The 24,495-nt window shown below is 39.7% G+C and overlaps 1 protein-coding gene and 1 long non-coding RNA gene across 2 annotated transcripts in view; one reads left to right on the forward strand and one right to left on the reverse strand.

The window, feature by feature from the left end:
* Positions 1-24,495, reverse strand: part of LOC128011249 (uncharacterized) — a 63,266-nt gene that overhangs the window by 29,969 nt on the left and 8,802 nt on the right. The window lies entirely within an intron of this gene.
* LOC128011243 (zinc finger protein 703-like) lies at positions 14,555-18,270 on the forward strand. The gene is made up of 2 exons (XM_052593433.1): positions 14,555-15,260; positions 16,015-18,270. Exons 1-2 carry the CDS (start codon positions 15,012-15,014, stop codon positions 17,488-17,490), a joined length of 1,725 nt encoding a protein of 574 aa, XP_052449393.1. The 5' UTR covers positions 14,555-15,011; the 3' UTR covers positions 17,491-18,270.

The following is a 24,495-nucleotide window of genomic DNA, read 5'->3' on the forward strand; positions in this document are numbered from 1 at the left end:
TTCAATAAGGCTGATTATCTCAGACCTCACCCATCAGCGGTTTTTCTGTGCCATCCTTCACCCCCAGTTCCTGGAGACACACCCACACAAATGTCTCTCTCTATCTGTTAGAGTGCTCTCTTCTCACTTTTTAATTGAAATTTGGTCTTTTGCCGCTAACATTAACAGGGGTATTAAAAAATGACTGGAAATGATGGATACTAGCACCTCAAACAGCACAAGTCAGATTCAAACCAGGGTGTGACAAACTTCTGAATTTAGGAACTAGATGCCTTTCCATACATGAATTTGAACTGAGTTGGCCATATAAATGAAGTCTCTTATGCACATCAAGGCTGCATTCATTTAATCAAAAATACTGTAAAAATAGTAATATTGTGAAATATTATTACAAGTTAAAATAACAATTTGCTATTTTAATATATCTTATATATCTTAAAATGTAATATATTCCTGTGATGAACAAACTGAATCTTCAGCAGCCATTACTCCAGTCTTCAGTGTCACATGATCCTGCAGAAATCATATGCCTGATATACTGATTTGGTGTTCAAGAAACATTACTCATTATTATCAGTGTTGAAAACAGTTGCTGTTTATTATTCATGTTGAATACAAAGTCGTTACAACAGTTACTGTTCTGTTAAATTGAAACAGAAATCTTTTGTAACCTTACAAATGTCTTCCGTGTCGCTTTTGATCAACTGAATCCATCTTTGCTTCTTTCAAAAAAGAAAAAAAAGAATCATACTGACGTCAGACCTTTTTAATGGTAGTGTAAACAGGTTAAATCTCTTGTTTGGTTCCTGTAAACAACTTTTATGAGGCCGTCTACAATAAAGTGCTAGTACAAAGAGTATCAGAAACCCAAACAAGAGATCCTCCTGTCACTGACCCTCCCAGTATCTATTTTGTAGTCATTAGCACTAGTGTTGTTTCCCCTCCTGTAATAGCAGGTCTAGTTATTTTCATGCAGTCTCTCTGCCATCTGAAGAGTGCTGTTTTATAACCCCCCCCCCCCCTCCCCCTCTTGTGTCCTCTAGTGATCAAAGCTTCCCTTTCACAGATACATTTCCCCATCAGACAATACCTTCTCACAAGCTGCTGTCAGCTCATCTTCTTTTCTTTAATTTCATCTTTTAAAGTTTTTTTTTATCTCTCTTTCTTTTTAATCCTCATTCCCCTGACTCTCTCTCTCTTCTCCTCCTTTGTGTGTGCTGTCAAGCATGACAGGTTGTATCTGGGAGGGACGAGTGCGGAGAGAATGGTAGAAGCAAATTTACAACAGGACGCCACCTGGCCTTGCCTCAGTTGGACTGTCAATCACAAACAACACACACACACACATATATATAGTTTCGCACACATATGTTAAGAAAATCTGGTGTACTGCTACAGCAGCTTTGGCGATCAACAAATAGACCTAAGCTGCATGTCTGATCTCTCTTTGATGTTGCATAACGTGTATTGTGTTTTTCAGAATCACCATGGTGATAGTCGGGGCGAAACCTGAGTGTCAGTGTTTGTGCTGTGAGCGGCGACAGTAACTGCAGTAACTCAAAGTGACGAATGGCTGCCATGGCACATTGATGGGCTCGGGATGATAGACAGGCACTGACACAAGTGCTCAGGACATGGCTGCTGACATCATGCTGTCGCCCGAGGGGGACCGGCGGGCCCCCATGAAACTAGAGGACCTCTGTCGACCACAACGGCAAAGACACATACACACAAGACTTATTCCACCAGCTCAAACAGACGAGAGAAATGAGAGGAAAGAAAAAGCAGAGCGTATCATTTCAGTCAGAGGAGAAGATGGAACGCTAAATAAAAGACTGAGAGAATAGAGGAGACTTGTGCCCTAAGGGTAAGGATTGGACAGGGGAACATTAACTTTCTTTACTTCATCCTCCGTGTCTTTTGTTCTCTCCTTCTCACATCTGATGGTTGACACCTTGGAAAGAAAAAGAGAACAAGAGAAAAAGAGAAAGAGAATTGAATCTCATATATAGCATGTTAAGTGGGACAAATGTGATATTTATTCTTTCGCTCTTGTAGCATCACATAATACCCTATAAGGCAAAGTAAAGAATGATTTGTCAACTTCACTATATTTTCCAGAAGTCAACAAGTCTAGTCTAGTGGTTAGCACGTGGTGCTCATGTGAGATATGCAGGTTTGATTCCATTATGCCATCTTCCATTTTCCATTCCAGTGATTTTCAGCTCCCTTTCTCTTGTCTTTGTCTGTGAAAAATAACTTTGCAAACTACACTGGCTTATTTGTCTTAGTACACTACAAAAAAACACACAAAAAACCCCTGCAAAACTGCATTAGATATGGAAAATTGTTTTCAGAGAATATAACCATTTTTGTCACTCTGTCAAATTGTGTATTCTTAGAAACAGTTTTGTGAATAAAAGAAGATTAAACAACCTAAAACATACTCTCTGAAAATATGTCATATCGTACGCAATTAAAAAAATCTTCAAGCTCTCAAGAAAATGCATAATTAACTGTAAAAATGAACAACTTCAAACAACACAACAGAGGTCAGGAAGAGAAACTGAAATTTGTCATTTTTAAACAAGTCAGTTCCACAATTCATTTATTTTTTTATTTAATTTTATGTTGTAGAAGTTGTGAATGTTTATGCAAAAAATAAAATAAAATAATAAAAAAAATAAAAATAAAAATAAGGCCCAAGTAAATGTAATAATTTTTTAAAATTTTACTTAAAAGAAAAGAATATCAAGTAGAAAGTAGCTTGTTTCAACATTTAAAAATTTAAGACAAACATTATGATTAATAAAAATCTTATAGTGCGAATAACTCAAAAGTGAAGCCTGAACCACAGTTCATGCAACATTCAGTGTCTGCATGATTTTTTTTTTCCAGATAACGTAGATTCTCTGATCTTCTAGAGTCCAGATGACCTGAAGTTCGGTCACTTTTGCAGGTTATGATTTATATTGTGCAGCATTGGTCTGCTCACTACCTCATTCAGCATGGAACTGACATCATTCTACTACCTCATGAGTCAGTTTAAATAAAATAACTGCTTTTGAGCCCTTTCTCACTTTAATCAGAGAGAATCAGCTTTTTTTTTTGCATTAAAAATCTTTTTATCTGCACTGTTTGTTCACTTCACTGGTTTGAACTCTATCTGCCATGTGCCTTGTGCTGCTTTATTTAACTTTTTTTTTTTATTTAATTTTATTATACGTCTTTTTTACATTACCTTATTGTATAGCTGTATCTTACATTTTATATTTGATCTAGATTTTTAGGCTCTACTGTAAGTGTTATCTGTATGCACCGGTGGTCTGAGAGTAACGCAATTTCAATTCTCGTTATGTATGTACTGTACATGCGGAAGAATTGAAAATAAAATAGACATGACTTGATATTCAAAGCCCTTTGACACATATATCCCATTTACCTCTCATTCTCCTGACCCCATTCGCATAGACTAAAGAAAAACCAACACTGACTCATGCCATAGCCATCTACCCCGAGTTCACACATCAGTCTAACACGTCAACGTCAGCTCTCCATCACACACACATGCGCACAAAGACGCACTGCTCACGGCAAACACGTGACCCCAAGAACAGCGCATACCCTCACCTCCCTGCAGTGCCAGCTCCTGCTCTTTAGAGAAACAGCTGTTCTCTATAAACCCACACCTTCTCTTCAAAGGTCTCGAGTGTTGGGATTCACAGCTTTATAAATGCGTGTGCTGACTTTGATGAGCCAAGGCGTCCCGTTTAGCAGCTCCCTTTAAAACTCCCACAGACGGCCGCCCACTGTGTCAGGATGAGGATATTAGCCTGTCAATGAGGTGTAAACTTTGTCACAATGCTACAGTTGGCTTCAAGAGAACATTAAAGGGGAGCATGGTGTTACTCAAGGTTGCTTCACACAGAACATCCCACCTCTGTGAGGAAACGGATATGAAGCTGTTATGGCTCTGTAAAATTCTATACCACCTAGTAAGCTGCGGTCATCGTATTTGGCTTTCAGTCAAGGTTTCTTTTTATTGTACGAATGCGGAGTGTCATTTATCTCCTGCTTTTTTTTTTTTTTTTTGCAAAACCCTCTATCCTGTCAAAATATCATGAGTCCCATATTAAGGGCATATTTCCAGTAAATGCATATAATCCGATCCACATTATTGAGAGCGTAGAGGTTCCAAGTTGCACTCAGAACCGCTTGGACAAGAAACACACGGTGAGATTTTATTCACTGGAAAAGTTTCCACTGCCAGTTTCTGTGCATGGATATGATCTGTCCTTCCTCACAGACATTATCTTGTCTACCACAGGCTCCTCCTATCATCCATTCTGATCTAAAGCATTCACTCAAAGACAGAGAGAACTTCTCCAGACAGACGTCACTTAAATCTCACTAAATCCACACATGCACTAAATTACCCATCCTGACAGCTGCAGTCAATCCAGGATATTTACTTCCTTACTTCTAAGCACAGAGTACACAATGACAAAGTGTCTGAGAGGATAAAAAAAATAAAATGCTCCTTCCATCAACCCTCCACCCCTCACTCACCCCAATCCCTCTCTTCTTTCTGTCACTCTTTTCTCTGTCAAATCAATGCCACCAAATCTGTTTTGCTGGCACATCACAGAGCGCACAGTATATAATCCCTGGCAGTTTAATGGCAAACCACTTTTTTTCATTTAGTCTTCCCACATGCGAGCTGTGTTTGTAGATAGAATCTGCCTGCAGACTGAGATCAACACATATCAGAACGCTGCCACACGCAAACACACATACCCTCTCATCACAGAGACAAGAGATGTCAAAATAATGCACAACATACAGGCCCTGTCACCGAAATGAGTGCATTTTAACATGCCACCCAAAAATTCTCATCATACTTTGTAAAAAATACAAAAAAAAATAAAAAATCCTTCAACAGAAGATGAACAATGTGCAGCAAAAAAAAAAAAAGTATTTGAGTAGATATTTGCTTTTAGATAGCAGCCATATATCTAAGTTGGATCAGAAAAGATGTATGATGGCATTACACCTAGATGGGACATCAACTGATCATAGTGACACAATGCTAAAAGATCTAACAGACAGCATTCCTGTTGTACTTCATATAACAGAACTCGATTAAAGGGATAGTTCACACAAAAATATGAAACTGTGTCATTTACTCATCCTCATGTCCTTCCGAACCAGTATGCTATCTTTCTTCTGTTGAACACTAAAGAAGATATTTTTAAAATGACTCTTCTCTGATTTATTTTTTTCTCTCACATCAAATCAATTATGTTATTGTTAACTAAAACTAAAATTGAAACTATTAAAAGTAATTTTCTGTTAATGAAAATAAAGCAGACTTTGAACAAAACTAACAGTTAAAGTAACAACTAACAAAAGTTAAAGCGAAGTACTAAAACAGAAATCTAAATTAAAGCTAACAAAAAAAGCCCCAACAATTACAAATCACATAAAAAAGTACTAAAACAATCTAAAATTCAAATGAAAACATACAATATAAAAATAAAATGTCATTAAAAATAGTAATAAAGACTGTAATAATACGTAATAAATGTCACTGTGACACACAAATTCTTAAAAATATATACAAATATTTTGTGCTCAGCAGAAGAAACTTATACACACTTGGAATGAGACGAGTGTCATACTGTACATTTTTTTGGGTGGACTATCCCTTTAAGCTTTCCTGCTTCCACCAAGTGAGCCCTAACCTAAAAAACATGTATGACAGTGAAATCAATCATATTCAGTCGTGATTTAAATCAGGTTAAAATATTTTCTCCTTGAATTGAAGAAGGATGGGGGTGTAGGTGTAGGTGAAAATATGGATAGAGATTTCAAAAAGAGAATAAAAAAAGCTAAAGTTAACAAAGAGAAAAGGATTAAGTGGATTCTCAGTGGAGAAAAGAAAAGAGCGAATTGGTGGAGGAGTGGAACCGAGGGAAAAAGGAGAGATAAGGAGGAGGATAGGCCATCTTCACTCTTCCCTGTGGGAAGAGATTTGGGTGGAGAACCTCCCTCGTATCCACACGGGGAAAGCCAATGTGCGTTTTTCCCCCGCCGCATGTGTGCAAGAGCATGTGCGTGTTTTATATCTACAGAGAAATGTGATTTATATTTTGGAACTTTGATCTCCTAAAAGGCTTTGAGAGTTACACAACAATAATTCTTCTTGGCCAGCTCTGAGATAAATGATGTGCCTATGGCAGAAGTCCAGAGCAGATTTTAATAGACCGTAGGGAGAGGGGCTGGAAACAGAAGACATTCACTCTACGTGTATCTGACAGGCTCGCACAGACTACGGCGCACACTGGAAAGAGTCAGAGGTTAAAACAGTGTATAAATATCATAAGTAATAAAAAGCAAGGGCAGGGAGACTGCATCCTGTCTTTCTCATCACTTCTTTGAGCCAGTTAAGAGCCTCGTGTTCCTTATGTTAATGGACACAAATGATAGCTTTAGCTCCGTTTGTGGAAGGAAGAGGGGTCATATATTGTAAACCCAAAGTCTTTTAAGCATATGAAGGTCAAATGCCTTTTACATGTACTAAAATAAAGACAGGGAGGAAAACTATTGAGGACAAGGGAACAAAATGGTTACCAACATCTGGTTAAATTATTTCAGCCAGCATTCCTGTAGCTGACATTGGAGTACAGTGCTAGGACTGTCAAGATCATGGGGTTGATTCCTAAAGAATGCATACATTTGATAAAATGCAATCTTAAACACAATGCAAGTCACTTTGGTATGTGTCTGCCAAATGCATAAACATTTCTACACTTTTAGAGCTTGAATTGAATTCTGAATGTCATTTTGACCATTGATGAAGTAATCTCTGTAGTACACAAATAAAGTGTGGTGTAAATAAATTGTAGTACATATAACATCCATATATTGCCCTATGCTTTGACCTATCATTTACCAACCATCCATTGGTGATTACCAACTTTTCATGAGCGTTACTGGTTTGAACACTTTATCATTGCTCTTCACTCTATACTTACAGATTTTTATCTAAAAAGGTCCAAAAGTTCCAAAAACTATCAAAAGTTCCAAAAACTATCAAGTCATTTTAAACCTGCATGACTTTTTCTTTGGAACACAAAAGAAAATGTTCTGAAGAATGTTAGGGTCCAAACGACGCTGAATGTCAGTGACATCAATAAAAAAAAGACAAAATATAAAAAGTCACACAGGTTTGGAATGACATGAGAGTGAGTAAATAATTTACATTGTAGAGTGAACTATCTCTTTAAGGTCCTAAAAATTTGCATAAATGCATGGAGAGTAAAGTCACAAGCATTTCATTTTGACACATACTCTCCAAGTCCTCAAACAGGCGAGTGTGAAGACAGACAGAAAAAGAGAGAGAAAAGGCGGGGGAGACATAAACGAAGACAGAGAGAGCACGAGAGCCAGCCTTTTGTCGTTTCATGTGTAATTTGTGCTCTCTTTCACCTTTTGCTGAGGGACTGTTTCTGTCAGGAGAGGAATGCTCTCCTGCAGCTCTGAGAATGGATGACTGACAGGCAGCTCTGGGTTTGGTTTCAATAACACAGAGCACAAACACTGTAAATTTACAGCTATGGATGACTCTCTGAAAAGATCACCCAAATCTCAGCAGTCATAACTCATTCTCTCTCTTTCTCCACCTCTCGCTCTTCTCAGTGTAGCAGCTGGTTGTACTCAGTATTGGGCCTGACACGGCACTTTGAAATAGCAATCAATGCCTTTATACTGCAGGGAGGACTCGTAAAAGTGTCACGGCCGGAATATACGGCACCGTATTTCATCGCTTTTCTCTATTTTTAAACGCTGAGTTATGGTGGTGGAAATGTATACCTATTAAAGGTGATATGATGTATTTTCTGCCTTGTTCTTAGGCTCATTTATCAAGTGGTGACCGAAAAGAAAACTGCACCCACTTCTTCACCCTCTTCCTCTCCTTCAGCTCCCAGGTTCTAGCGGGCTGTCGAGGGTAATTTATAGCACAAATGTAGTGTAACCTTCTGGCAGGCTTTGTGGAAGAAGCTTGTGCTCTTTCTCTCTCTTGGCAACTAATAACCTTTTATAAGGCTCAAACTTGGCCAGGTCATTGGGCACGGGAGACAAATCCAGACAGGACCAGAAAAGTCAAATGCGAATGAACCGGAGTTTGCTCTCTACAGAAAACCAAAATCAAATGAATCACGGAAAACAAGGGCAATTGAGTCTAAACTAAATGGCAAAAGAAATCGGTGAAGACAGCAGTGACAATTTTAGCACAATATCATCTGATGCTGATCTGATTCTTTACTGCGTGATTTATTGTCACACAAAAAGATAGTGAAAGAAATGGAGAGTTTTATTGGTAGCGATACTACAAGAGTAAGCTAAAGATAGATCTCACTATTGTTAGCTTGCCCTTAACATAGCATCTGAAATGAGCATGAACATTCCTTGAGATCTAATGACTTTATCGTGATCATGTTCAGTGAGGAAGTGACAGTGATATTCCCCATCATTTATTACAGCATTTTATCTAGAGAAATACATTTAGGTACTGCATTGAAAAGGTAAGAGCAATTTTTATAACAAAAATTTATTATCTTTTTTTTTTTTTTTTTTTTTTTTTAAGTAAAACCGTTATTCATTTGCAATGTTAAAACTATAATAAATATAATTATGACAGCAGCCTAGAAGACATCTTGAAAAATGATAATCATCATTTCCTGATTTCTTGAATGAGCTTGCATTTAAGTATTTCAAGTCAGACCAGATGTTTAGAGATATGTTTCCTTATCCAGTTTGTCTTATGCGTTCCTCGGCTGTGACCTCGTCTTGACAGGCGAACAGTGCGAGATTAATGAGGTGGGCGGAGCAGTATAATAAACGTTTGTTTGAAGTGACAAGGCTGATAGGTGTTGATTTACTTACACACTGATAGGCTTCTAAATGAGCGCCTCCATCTCTCATCACATCAAAGTCACTGTGTCCGACAGGGCCCTCCTCCATACCACGGGCCATGATGACTGACAGCTGACACTCTGCCAGAGGTTTTCCACATACCTTTAGATCTCACTTCTTAAATGCATTCTGATCCTGTACTGTTAAATATAATACAGCAATAATTATGGTGCAAAGGGTCTAAAGACAGAAAAAGTGTTTTATCTAGTTCCAAAGTTTGATAATTGAATATATATTTAAAAAAAACGATTTATATAATATTAGAATATATACATTTATGATGCTTTATACATTTACAGAAAAAAAAAATATATATTTATATTATGAATAGCAATGGTGTAGCAAATACATGATGTGTTTTTTTATTTCATAATATCTCATGTATTTTATTATAACTGCTATTAGTGAAAGGTGGAAAAATGGATGCCTTATAATAATGAAGAAAATGCGCCATCATGTACTTGTCAGTATATGAATATATGATGTAATCTTATTTTCAGAAATGATGGAGGACTTCAGGGAGGTGATGAAGGAAAACATCTGTGTTTTTACTGCAGTTTTTACAAGCGGCCAAGAACCGGGCTGTTATTGTTCAGGCAGCAAGTTTACATCTTTTCATTATGTGTGACACAATGGCATAACCTCCTTCGAGATCTTCTGGCAAGCATTTGAGCCTTGTCAGTCAACTGTGAGCTGATTGACAAGACTAATAGAGGCTAGGTCAGAATCATCTTGTACTTTGATGTTGGTTTTGTGCAACAAAGTTAATTATTTCAGTGCGTGCAAGTGAGTGTGACTCAAAAATGAAATGTGTGAATAACGTGGAACTTGCAAACTCTAAAAAGTGAATCAGATTAGCCTAAGGAATAACAAGATTTCATTTGCCCCATGCATTACTAAAATGGAACGTGTCACGAGCCTCATGAATGGGATTACTGTTGCTCAATACAAGCGTTTTCTGGGCCAGCAACAGATAAAAACACCTTTTGATGTCTGCTTAGATTCCACACAACAATATAAAGCAATCTGATTTGTGGCTCTGCTGTGTGTAGCCGGGTAGTTCTTCCACCCCTCCTGATAACTTCACCATGTGGAGGACAATGGGACCTTTTGTTTGAGCGAGAAGGGTGCATTTAAGTTCATTGTGTGTGTGCGCTTGTGTTTTTTGGTGCACATGACATGTCTGAAAGCTAAATAAAGATCTGTCATTAACTGTAGGGCATGTACATAATCACTCAGAGATAATCAGTTAGACAGGAAGATGAGTAGATCTGCTAGGCCCTTGATCACAGAGGCGACATGAGAGACAAACCATTAAGCCTGTGAGAGAGCTCAACGTCAACGATATCATTAAAAATGGAATGAAGCATTACTCGGTATATAACTATCACTTAAGTCTAGTTCATCCATCTTATTGTATGATATTCATTTGTGAATACGTCATTTGTGTATGTGGTTTCACACAAATATTTATCCTGTCATCACATCATCACTCACGTCTTTGGATCAGGAAGACTCAAGATGTTCAAGTCTGATTACACCAAAACAGAGATGAGTCATTAAATGAACCTGAGAAGCTCCCATTCTTAAAGGATTGTGGAAAGTCGTGAGTGCCTCTTTTTCTTGACAAGTTCCTTGACTGTGTTTGATAGGCTCTCTCTATCATCCATCACACACAAACTTTACTCTTAGAAGTACTCCACCAAGTTTCACAGTGGAACAGTGCACTTTTAAATATTTGATCCTAAAAATCCCACAATCACTCTGAAGGACTGTGAGGTTTGTGAAAGCAAAGAGAGAACGAGAGTGCTACATTTTACAGTTCTCCAGGGTTGGTCTCACATGTCAGCTACACTCCATAAAGCTGTCCTGTCCCTCTTTTTTCACAGGATTATTATTCCTGGAGAACAAACCAGGCATGAGCAGCAGACTCCCTGCCTCTGGGCTCCCTTTTCATACCGCTCACCTCATAAATCAGTCACAGGTAATTAAATGCGAGTGATTTGCATCCTTTTTGTTTGTTTGGTTTTGCCGTCTCTCAGTCTGTTAAAAAGAGTGACAAACTATTCCGTGCCAGGCAAGTACAAGTTGTAAATTTAGAACAGCAAACACCGGTTTACTTTTAGCAAAAAAAGCATGCTTGCCTTGTTTAAATTAAATTATTATTATTTTCTTATTTTAAACTTTTCCGTTTCCCCATACTCTTCTCTAGGTTTCATATCCATCACCGTTTCACATTAACATGAGTGATGGCCTGCTATACAATTCCGGTAGGTTTTCTGCACTTCAGTAATCTGTGCTGAGTGACCTCTCACAAAAAACAGTGAGGGATATGAGTGGGCTACGGTCAAGCAGGATGTCTAGCCTCTGCTTTAAACCCTTTGTTTAGTCAAAGTTATGGTAAAGCCCTGTGCTTTGATACAGTCATGCATAGACGAACGCCTTCAGGCTTAACAGGGATTGGTCAGACAAGCCTCTTAAAGCAGAGGCCTGCCCTTTAAAATCCACAACAGGAAATGACCATCCGTCATTTATACATGTACGTCAAAACAGCTGTTAGCAGCCCACTTCAAGGCCAGACTTGAAAGGAGCTGTTCCCCGTTGTTGCAGCCCGCCCTCAGTTCTTTCTCTCACTCTCTTTCTCTTTTTTTTATTTTCCCGTCCTCCTTCTCTAGGGTGCCTTTAAACTCCCTCCATTCCACCCACACCTCTGCCCCCTGCCAAACTCACTTATCCTGAAAATGTTTTTGTAAGGCAATCCATCTTAATTCTAAACCATTGGAATTCTAAGATTTGAGGTTTTAGGTCTGCGCTTCATGTTTCTTGCATTTTTAAGAAGGCAGCAATCCTTCAATTTCTTTGCAGTCCTAAGAATATAACAATGGTTACACCCTGTGATTCTGGGTTTCTGACTTGTAACATCATTTCTAGACAAACGGAAACATTCCAGACATCTTGACCAAACTTCACAGAGTTGCAACAGGAATGGATCAACAGTAAAAGCAGAAAACACTGAACGTCTACTCATTAATACGCTCGTTGACAGGTTAGACCACACCTGTCATAACTTGTGTGGAGCAAAGACAACAGATGTGTTCAAAGGAAGCGATCGCATCATGTCACTTAACCCCAAGCGCATCTGAATTTGAATGTTTCTGTAGTTTTACAGATTTGCACAGGCATTACAGAGTCCTGTATAGGTGGCAAGTGATGGATGACACTAATAATGACAAAGCAAACAGCAGGGCTGTTGACAGAAGGAGGGGTGACATCATATAACCACCGCTGCTATCTCTCAACACACACATGTGCACGCACACACGTGCAGAACGTTAAATGGCTTTTAGATGCCGCAGGTAAAGAGATCCTTGTTTAACAACAGCAGATGTGCCTGTATGTTGACTTGACAATGTGTAGTTCCTGAATAAATAAGACAATGTGGGTTCAAAACTTAAACACTAAATTATGAGATGGATCTTTGTGTTGTTAGACAGAGTGACAGTTTAATTAACTTAACATCATAGATTAGCAAGACAGAAAGAACTGTTATGTATGATTGAGAGCGGTTTAATACTTTGCTACTCCAGTCGACTAGATACTCGTCAGTAGGTACTTGTGAAGTGTGGGAGGCTGTTTGTGTGTGTGCTGTATGTGGGATCTAAAATGACAGGTTGCTGACAAGCTGAAAACTCTATCTGCTGCTGAAATGCAGTGTCCTGAGGCTTTCATTCCTCCCTGCACACTATTATTAAATGAATATTCACCCCTGCCACCCAGATACGCGAGACAAAGCCCTGCAAACACATGTCTGCCTGTTGCCCCTCCTCTCCCTAGGTCAACAGTTCATGCATTCTGTCTTTTTGTCATTTTTATTACACTAAGGCAGGCAACATCACCTTTCAAGTAGCTTCCCAGGTGCTCTTTGTTTTTAACCCCGAGAACAGCTCCAGAGATCAGGCCATTCTCATCTCTCTGACTCACCTGACATGTATTGCCTTTCAGAGTAACATATATATTCTCAACTTTTATGCTGTCAGTTTGAAATATGTTTATCAATACATGACAGCTAAATTAAATTATAAATATTTATTTATATATATATATATATATATATATATATATATATATATATATATATATATATATATGAAGAGTTCAGATGCAAAAGCCTCTAAATGACATCTAAAATTTTCATCTAAAATTAGGATTTTTATCAGGCTCCTATATTTATGTTCAGTTATTTCACTTTAATAGCCTGGAAAAGGACCTGCCCATTGCCATTAAAGTAAAATGACTCAACCTAAGCATAGGAGCTTGATAAAAATCCTCATTTTAGATTAAAATTTTAGATAGCACTTATATATGTATATATATGTATATATATATATATGCGCACACACATTTAAATGCAATTTATAATTTTTGTTTGATAAAATTCGCAATCAATTTTGTGTATGGATGCAACACATGCTTGCCAAAATAATGTAATACAACCCAGTCCAATGTCTGGGGTTTATTAATGCTGGGTATAAGCACTTACCAACAATAAAAGCCACTAAATGTACTGAACTTCAAAGTTACTTAGACACGAATTAGCACAGTCTCCCTGTAATAGCCTCTGTCAGGCTTCATTTTTCAATGATTAAGCCAATTCATTGCATAATTAAGTTAGCTAAATTACTTCAATGGCAAAGTAACATGGGATAATGTAATAAAGTTATTAACATTCCAGAACTGGAGGCACACACATAGGCCTATGCTGTTATTCTGTATGAATGTATTCCTCCGTATCACTTGACTTGTTTGGCCTTAAAAATAAACTGCTACCACATTTCTGAACGCTTTTCACTTCAGCACAATGCTCTATTATTACAGTTATGGTTGTACGGTAAAATCAGCAGCATTACATTTGAATTTAAATTATGCAAGAATAAATGAATAGTATGAATGTCATTTTGAACAACATGATAAATACATCTCAATGAGTTTACTTATTAATAACTAGCAGCAATGTTTGAAACACTTTGAGCTTAATGATGAATCTTTAATATCTTTGTACACAATGTTTGAATATTTATTATTTAAAACGATGTTGCTCATATTTAAAATAACTAGTAATCCAACAGTGACTATTCCAAAATAAACAATCCAAGCCAATATCATCACATATCCAAAGAATTCAGTGGCAAAAAAAAAAAAGCCATTTTTACAATAAAGCAGAACAGAATAAGAAAAAGTGACTATTAGCAAGGAACTAATAACTTGTGTAAAGTCTAATTAAAGTTACTTCAGCAATAAATATTACATACAAATTAAGCTATTATTAATGCAAGACACAAAAAAAATTATTATTAAAATAAATACTATTAACAAGACTAGATGAGTTATTAAATAAATGGTAAAACAGCATGTCACAGTCTTTGCATGTTTTGACATATAACGAGCAAGCACTTGGCCAGCGGTCCGGAGCGAGGACAGTCTCCGCCTCTGTTGCGCCTACCCACTCATTACTAATGCAGACACAGGCGATTGGACGGCGGCTGAGTGCTTTGAAGTTCTCCCTCAGATCTTCAGTACGAGCAGAGAGTATATGCGTACGGAGGGTGTAGTGAACACACCGGAGCGCACACAGACCAACGGAATGCCATTGTTTGACACGATATTTACCATTAGTTCTGTTGTGTAGTTTCTTTCTTTTTATTATTTTATGATAAGTACTAAGTACTTTGTCTTTTTTCTTATAAGTCGTCGTTTGCGCGCAGCGGACTCGCGATCATTTTGAGGTTAAGGCAACACTGATTCGGTGACGGAACGATGTGGAGACGGAGTGTACGTTCTTCATAGAGACTATAACATCGCTCTTTCTCTGGACTACAGACGGAGCTGTTTCAACGGGATATTTAACTGCTGGTAGAAATAGGATATAATGTCGTTTGGCTCTTTATTAAAAACACTGGATATCTCTAAATGAAAACTGAAGGACACCCGCCCCGTCGCTGCCCTCGACAGGTCTCTGATCCGCCCCGATCCAGATGAGCGAACTGCCTCTTGGATTTGCAGTCATTTCCCGGAACCAGCAGACCCTTAAAAGTCGTTACATTAACAACGATAGTTCGCCCACCTGTGTAAGACCCCAGATCGACTCACTGCCGTACCGTGATCCCGCGCGTCAGGAAAAAAGGCTGCCTATACGGATTCTCAAAATGTTGACCGCTCACACAAGTCACATACTTCACCCAGAGTATCTGCAGCCGCTCAGCTCCGCGCCAGTGAGCATCGAGGTACGAGTTACTCCTCCCTAAAGCATCTTACTTAAAAAAAAAAAAAATGTTTTACTCAGAAATGCTACTCGATTATCCGACTTTGTGCGTTTCTATTAAGTTAAAGGTTGTTAATTTCATTTAATAGACATGGCTATTACGTGTGCGTTTTTTTAGGCTATGTTTTATATAATCTTTCAGTATTAGTTTTTTTTTCGCGCGTTTTAATTATTTAATTCGGAATTCTCCTAACGATTCTGAATGCGATTCAGCGCATATTTGAATGGATTGTCCGGATCTGAATGAGGCCGTGCTCCACTCTCTGGCAGCATTTGCAGTTTTCATATTTCCTGATCGCTACTGACATGCGTCTATGGTTTTTACTAGCACTTACATTTTTAAAGCCACTACTTATCTACCAGCTTATCTAACATTTTGACACAAAAATAAAGCAGTAGATATCCATAAAGAAAACTAAAAACACCTTTTCTCTGTGTGAGTATAGGTACTAAAAATTTTTAATTGTCACTGCAATTTATTCCACCTAATGTTTTAAAATGTGACTATAACACGGACACAACTCAAATTGCATTTTATGATAGTCATACATTCCATCCTAAATGTATACAAAATGACTAATATTTTGATTAGAAATATCAATGTTGCTATCATTAAACATTCCATAGAATTGATTTGATTGAAAATAACTTATTTTTGCCAGTCCATGCTAAGAAAAATAAAGAATTAACTGAAAATTATTTTTTTGTCCCCATAGCTGGATGCTAAAAAGAGCCCCCTAGCATTGCTGGCCCAGACCTGCTCACAGATCGGTAAACCAGATCCTCCTCCCTCCTCTAAACTGGGATCCCTCTCCTCTAGCAGCCATGGAGACAAGGACAGTCGCTCTGCCAGCTCCAGCCTGAAGTCTGGGGAGCATCAGAACCAAGACGACAAGTCCAGCTTCAAGCCTTACTCTAAAATTGGATCGGAATGCCGGAAGGATGGCACTGGGATTAACAGCTCAGCAGATAAAACGGGGTTCAGAGTGCCAAATGGCGGTTCTGCAGCTGTGTCGTGCCCCACTTTACCTCCTCATGCCCCCTCTCCACGGGCCAGCTCTCCTCAGCAGACATCAGGACAGTTGCACACACACCGGCAGTCTCAATCTCCACTATCACAGAAACCAACACATCTACAAACTTCTCACATGGACTCCAAAGCTGCGGGTCCAGACCCAGGGAACGACAGCAGCAGCGGTGATCGCAATGGGAAAAAAGATTCAGACCACAACAAATCTGGAAGTCTGGACATTGTACAGATCGCCAACTCCAGTCACGCTCGTGCTAGTGCAAACTCCAGCAGAGCCAGTTCCACCAGCAGTCCTCAACCTGACAATAAGGCTGATCCTCAACCCCCTCAGACCAGCCTGGGTGCAGGCCACATTGCCCCAGTGTCCCCGTTTAAACCGGGCCACTCTGTTTTTCCACTCCCATCTTCCACCATGGGCTACCACGGCTCCATTGTCGGGGCGTATACTGGCTATCCTTCTCAGTTTGTACCTGGGTTACCAGGAAAGCATCCCAGCTCCAGCCCTCTTACAGGGGCCTCGCCTCCCTCTTTCATGCAGGGTTTGTGCAGGGACCCATACTGCCTCACCTACCCCAATGCACCCCATCTCGGGGGCAACAACTGCTCTTCCTGCGTACATGATCCATCATCTGCCTTAAAGACTGGCTTCCCACTTATGTATCCCACCCATCATCTCCACTCCCTCCACCCTAGTTCTCTGTCCTCTAGTGCCACCTCGTCTCTGTCCCATCCTCTGTATACTTATGGTTTCATGCTGCCCAATGAACCGCTCACTCATGCCTGTAACTGGGTCTCAGTGGGTGGCCCGTGTGACAAACGCTTCTCCACCTCAGAGGAACTCTTGGCCCATTTGCGTACGCACACGGCTCTGCCAGGTTTGGATGGGAAGCTGCTCTCCGGCTACCCTTCATCTGTCTCCTCTGCCGCTTCCTGCCACCTCCACCTGCCTCCTCCTAGCAGCCCAGGAGGCCTTCCCAGTTCCCTCTCCCTGCGTGGGTCTCCAGGGTTAGGTTTGGCACGGTATCACCCTTATGGAAAGGCACACTTGCCAGGAGCACCATCCCTTCCTATGCACTCTCTACCAGCCACAGCGCCCTACTATTCTCCCTATGCTCTATACAGCCAGAGACTGGGCTCAGCTTCTGCTCTTGGGTACCAATGATTAAAAGACTTTGGACTACGTAAAGATATTGGCATGAGCTCGCTGGAAAGCACAGGAACATGCAGGATTCCCCTAAAAAGAATGAAGATGGGATAGTTATATTCGCAATGAGGAATAAAATCTCATCTGCTTTGGATGACTGTTGCTTAATTAATGGTCATTCCAAACTTCAATTAAGATATTAGGGAAACCTTATGAGATTTAAGGTGGAGAGCTAATGAGAACGCCGGGACTCATTTTATGTGATGAATTTTTCTTTCCTTTTTTTTTTTTTTTCCAAGTTACCAAAAGTGTGTATTTATTTTTCACTTGAGCGCTTGACTTTTTGTTTTCTAAGGGACATTTACCGGCAAAATTTATTCATTATAATTTCAGAATTTTTACAGTATGAATATGGTTGCTCCCATCATACACTTTGTAATAATGCATTGTTTGCAACAACAGACTACGACATTGTCTCTCAGACATAAAATCTTTCTTTTACCGTCATTTTCTTTTGTGCGTTAGATCTGTGCAACTCATTCTCTTTTTGGGAGAACAGTTGAGCATGACTTGGTCAACAGCTACCTTTGTTCCTTATGATTTGGCGTTTATTTTGTACGTGTACAGATCAAAGAATAAAACAGAAATATGTGATATATTTTCAATTGTAGCTGACTTTGCAAGTTGGGGATGGAAGTGGAGAGGGGAAAAGAATTCAAATAAGAGTACTATGTTGTGATGGCAGCGCTATCCATTTAACAAAGTCTTATTTTGTTTAATAAATGATACTTGATAACATTTATAGATGTGTTGATGTACCCCCCTTCTCTTTTATATACGTTTCATACACTCTTAGTAACACAAACACTTTCCGATTTGAAAATTTTAGTTAACAGTCACACTGAACAATTGCACAAACGGATCAGAAAAAGAAATAAACCACCTGCTATATATTAAACCTTTCATAAAAGCATGTAAACATTCACTGATTTTTTTTTAGTTGGCAATTGGCATTAAAAAAAAAGTACTTTCACTTGAGCAACTAAACTTTGACTAACAGTTTTTACAGTTTTGTTCCATATTAGTTTAAGGTATTAACACAAAATAAGGTCCTCTGTCTGTTCACTGTTCTGCTCATAATGTGAAAGTGCAGTGTTAGTCACTGCTGCTTGTTTGTGCCTCTGCAGCATTGTGTAAAGAGCTGCCTCAGCACAAGGGAGTATTGGGTCTTAAATACAGCTCAATGATAGCCTGGTAATAACCCATGGGAGCCATGCACTCACTCCCAGTGCACTCTGATGGATTGCCCTGCTACACAAAGGGCAAAAGATGACAATGGGAGGCTGTTAATAGAGAAATATTTATCAAATGCTTGACATGACCCCCAGGAGTGCAGTCCCCATTGTTTGACCCGAGAGTGTTGTGTCCTGTGGTTCAGAAAGTCTTGCTTAATGTTGTGCAACAAAGAGGGTCAAGATTCAATTTTGTTGATGTGATTGCGTGACTATGTCAGGCTTAATGTCTCAAACAGAAGAGGCCAGTGTGTATACTACTCTTCAGAACCATTTCCTCAAAAAAGATGAGTGGCAATGCTCTCAAGCGCTAGGATGAACCACACACACACACAGGTACGCACAGATTCTCAGTTCATTAGCACTTCAGACAGGAGAGGACGCAGCACAGGTGCCACTTGACAGGGCCATTAAATGAATAGATCACTCCACCACCTCTGTTAACACAGGCTATCCAGCAAGGACACAGCATACGGCTCCTCTTGTGTGAAACCAGGAGGTCAAGACTAGAGGAGGAACTTGAGGGGAAATGTTTATATTGTGAGTTTATATGACCCAAATCTACATTTTATTAAGGCACAACACAGGTCTGCTAATAGTGCACAGTCTACTCATTACAGTCACAGGGCAGAATGATGTATAAACTGCAGTAGCCAGTATCTAAACTGTAGTATTGCATTTTGTTGACATAAAGAGCAGTTCAAATCTAAAAGCAAGTTTCAGCGCCAAGAGTATTTTAGAAATGGTCTTGAATGACTTCCTGTGAGACTCAGAGAGGAAGTTATTTAATGGAGTTACGGACTATTTGGGCACAGCCCAAGAGAATTAAAAACGTCATAACATGGATTACATCGCCCCTAGTGGCAAAGAAAAGAAATGCAACTCCAATTAACAATATGAAATTGTTGAACTTAATCAACAAACTGTGTTTTTGTACAAATTGGAAAATGCATATCATGTCCTGAGCGTTTAAATACATACCATTTTGATGAAGAATTAGGGAAAAAATGAGATAGAATATTAGTTAATGTCAGTACAGGAAGATTAAATGGAGGAGGGGAGGGCTTTTCACATTTTATCCGAAGGAGAGGGATTCATCCTGCCATCACCCTATTCCCACTCGTTCATCACATTCCTGCTCTGTCCTTCTCTCAGTCTTTCTCCTCATCAATCTCTCCCTTGCCATTTATCTTTCTCTCCCTCGTCTCCCGGGCTCCAGCTGAGTCAATATGCGGTCACTCTGTTTCTGTCGCCTGCTTGTGGAGGGGAGGGGAGCTGGATGGATGTGTGGGTGGGGGTGTAGAGTTAATTTAGTCCCTGACCAGTGTCTTCTCAGCAGGGCTACACCTGTTTGATTGATCTCTTTCTCCCTTTCTCTGCTGTCCCACTGGGCTTAGAATGGACCACCACAACCCCCCCAACCCTTCTCAATGTGTCCAGTCATTTACTAAAGAGAGAAAGAGTGTGTGTGAGTGGGAGAGAGAGAGCTGCATCCCATCACATCAGTGTCCCGGGCAGGCAGCCCGGCAGCCCTAGTGATTAATGACGACAGGGTGTGGAGCTGCTCCTCAATTAGCCGCCAAGTCCACAGAAACTCATGAGGCTGACAGCCCCAACCTGAAAAAGAATGAGAGAGGGAGAGAGTTAGATCAAACCCTCCCTCCCCGACTCTTTTTCTTGGGCTGTCTCTCTGTGTTTAGATCTTGTCTCTTGTCTCTCTTCACCTACACCCTCTTTTTCCCCTGGCTTCTCTCCTGTTACTTTCTTGTTGTCTCTTTGATTATGTTACCCTGATGTAGACTCTCTCTCTCCCTTCGCAAACTTCCATATACATTACACTCTGTTAATTACTGCATGAGTACTCTGATGACTGTTTGTCACAGTGATACAGACCAGACCGCTCCGTTTCTCTCACACAGACACACACTCAAGCTCATAAAGCAATCAATCACAAAACTGCTTCTGCTTCATGACTAAAAAAATCCATTGAGGACTTTCCGTGGGACTCTTAATCACATCAACCGCATCACAAAATACCGCTCCATAAGCCAGCAACAACAACAAAAATTGGGGCGGCGAGCACCTCTGCCCAGTGATCTCTTAGCCATCCCATTTGTCTGTGTGCATGTGTGACGACAGCCTGACAACACAGGCAAACGAGTGTGTTGCAATTATGGCTAACCACTAATAATGCATTCCACTGCTACAGCTGGATTCTATTTGCAAAAGCGCTGGGGGGAGCGCGGCACCAATGTCACAAACGTTGTGCGCATGAAAACGTGCCTTGGCACCAGAACGGAGGGGTTAAGATTGATCCCGAGTCATGCCCGGAGTGACAGGACTTTTCCTGTTCTGCTTAGGAAAATGTTTCAGTTACTTGATGCTTCCTCTTCATATGTTATAGAGTGTATTCAACTGAGGGCTTTTTGGTGCTTTTAGTCTATGTTTATTAGCATTGAGACCACATACACTTCTGTTAAAAAACAAATTCAAATGTTTTGGAAAGATGTCGATTATGCTCACCAAAACTGTATTTACTTAATCAAATTTGTGTAAAAAGTAATATTTAATATTTATATATTGTTTTTATTAATCATTCGTCTTGTTCAATTTAATGTGTACTTGCTGAATGTATTTACTAAAAAAAAAACTGCTTCCAGCAGTTGTACACTTTTAAAGGTTTTTCAAACCTGATAAATAAGTGACCAAAAAATATTGATAATATATACCCACATTTTTGTCCAATAAATAAAGCTCTCTACGAGAATCATGATTCAAGACTGTGACATTTCAAAATAACATTAAAATATTCCATTTGATGTGTCCCAGTGGGCCAACTTCCTGTTTTAAAAGAAAGCGTCAACACAGGAAAAACAGCCTTCATCAAGCCATTTCATGGGATTCTTTAAATGTATCTAGCCCCTAATATAAGAAAATTATCATATCTTGAAGGGCCTCTATAATTCTTTTGGATGATGTAGTGGCATCTGCTGGGGAATGTTTTTAGTTTCATTATGTAATTATTTTGATTCAGTGGATATCATGATTGGACATTATGCTCATTCTGTGCTGTGTGTGCACTTCAGTGTCAGTATATATAAATAGTTTATATAATCAGCATATAATTCAAACAACTAGCTACATTAATCCAGAAGAATGTACTTTAATAAAATGACTAGTATATTGTCATTTATGAACACCACTATGAGGACATGTAGAATATGGAGAGCCTTTTAACTGTTTATTTTACCTGCTGCCCTCAGCCTCAAGCTTGGCATAACATTGTCCTAATGTTTAAATATTACTGTCATGTGCAGTCCGGCTTTAAATGGACTCTATGACATAATTTATAAACTTCTAACAGGTAATGTTAGGTGTGAGCATGACGCACCGATTTGTTAAACCCAAAGGTCAACCAATCCATTAAACACAGTGTTTTAAGCTGCTGTCTAACACGCTGGGCAGATGTAAAGAAATTTGACGATGTTGAAACTAACATGTAAAATACCCCCCCCCCCCATTCAGTATATATAGAACTATTATTAAAGGTTAAATACGAGTCCTCACACTCAAAACAGAAGTGCACAGAAAGGTAAAGAAATCTGTCAGATTTTGTTTAATGAAATATACAGAGATAAAAGCAATCGTCAACACTGCCATTTTTCTTCATAATGTGACAAGCCTATACATACTCTGAAACTTTTACCCAAGGCCTAGTCACCAGATTTTCCTTCCGCCTCTGTCAGGATATTTTATGGACCGTAAATGTGTGTATGTGTGTGTGTGGTAGCGAGCGTACACCACAGAACAGCCAAGTTAATGTTATGAGAAGCGGCAGGGGTTTCTTAAGTAAGAGCAAAAGTTTTCCAGAGCAATGTGATTATTTTTACTGACTCAACGCCCCCCTCCCTCCCTTTTAGCAGTGCTGATGGTAACCACTCGGTCTCCTTGCCCTCTCGGTCTTGGCGGTAAGCTAACCCAGCTGTTCTCAGTGCCATTTTAGGGAGAGGAAAAAACGAAGGCAGGAAAGGGACAGAGAGCGAAAAAGAGGGAGAGAGCGAGAGAGAAAAGCTGGCAGGGAGGGGAACAGACCTGATTATCCAAATACAGTCATTAAAGGGGAAATGTGTTTTTCAAACTGTCAAGATGATTAATGAGGGGGAGCAAATCCTCTCAAATGCCCTTGTTTAGTCTAACTGGCAGACATGATCCTGGCCACTGATTAATGGCAGTGCTGGTGCATGAGGCCACCGCGAGGTGAGATGAGTGGGTGGGTGGTGGGATAGGTGTTAGGTAGTGGAAGGGCTTGTTTGTAGTGTGGCAAAGAGATCTTACGTCACAGGATGTTACAGAGAGGGAGCGAAACAAGAGAAAGTGAATACTAGTCAACAGAAGTTTAATCTTCACCACTTTTAAGAGGTTTAATTAGTTTCAACAAGGCTGCATGGCTTCACCTCACAAATATGCTCATTAGATGTTTTCGGCCAAACTTGCGGTGGGTGAACATGCATACCATGCATGTGATTTATGGCATACATAACTGTGGTAATAATTATAGCATACAACAGACTTGCAGTGAAGTAACAGTCATTAGTGCAAGAAAAAAAGCAGATCCTGTTAGCGCTAAATGGATCTTGGCATTGTTTTGAAGTAGTCAAATCAGATGGAACACCCTAACAGTGTGTGTGTTTGCGTCAGAGAGCTGACTTTAGAAGTGACTGATTTTCCTCCTGGCTGGAGCTAAAGTGCTGATACCTGATTATTTCACTTTGTTGACCTTAAAGAGTGGCAGTTACAGCATGCACACACACACACACTCACTGCTACTGGTTAAGAGTTATGTGGCATAATGACAGAGCACACATTCATTAGCCATTGTCTCCCCGACAGTATTGGAAACCAATTGGTCTGGGAGCTATTCATCAGGAACGCAGACAGGCTAACAATTCTTGTATGGACAGCAGAGCTATTGGTCTGTGCTTGGGAGGTCTTCTTTAGACTCACTAGGCACGGTTCCACTGTTGGGCCAGTGCTAGCCAGTGCTTTCAGTGGGCCAGGTGGAGCTAACAGCCTTAGACCAGTAGCACCGAACCCAAAATCATGATGCGATTCCACCGTCGGGCCAGAATCTCCAAGAAACTTCACTAAAGCCCCCCTACCACAACTCTCTGGATCAATGCCACACAACCCTATCATTTCACCAACAAATAGAAGTTATCATCAGAAAACTAATCAGAAATCAATCACTGGAACTTCAAGATCATTAAACAAACATGATAAAACCGGCCGTTTGTTTGCATTATTGATATTCACTTAGGCCTGGTTCACACGGGACGATTTTAAAATTGTCTGCCGATTTTCCAAACCTGAGAGACCCCACACACGGCGATAAAAAAATCACGGGTCTAACAGTTTTGGTCGTTCAGTGTGTGGTGTGCAGCCACACGGCAATATCAACACATCACACACGAACCGATTTGACTACCGAGCATTCCCAGGTCAGACGGGAAATCTCGCAAAATCCCTCGAGATCAAACGTGACTTCAGAGTAAACAATCATGGCGGACGAAGAGGATGCAGTGGCCATAGTTTGTGTTTTGTTTTTAACTGAAAAAAAAAACTTAAGAAAAACAAGAAAAGGCGATGGTCAAAGAGGTGGAGACAACGCGAGCATGGACTATACTTGCTACATCATGATATGGAGGAAAGTTGTTGTTTTATCTCATAGAAA

Source organism: Carassius gibelio, chromosome A5 (assembly GCF_023724105.1).
Source record: "Carassius gibelio isolate Cgi1373 ecotype wild population from Czech Republic chromosome A5, carGib1.2-hapl.c, whole genome shotgun sequence".
NCBI lineage: Eukaryota > Metazoa > Chordata > Actinopteri > Cypriniformes > Cyprinidae > Carassius > Carassius gibelio.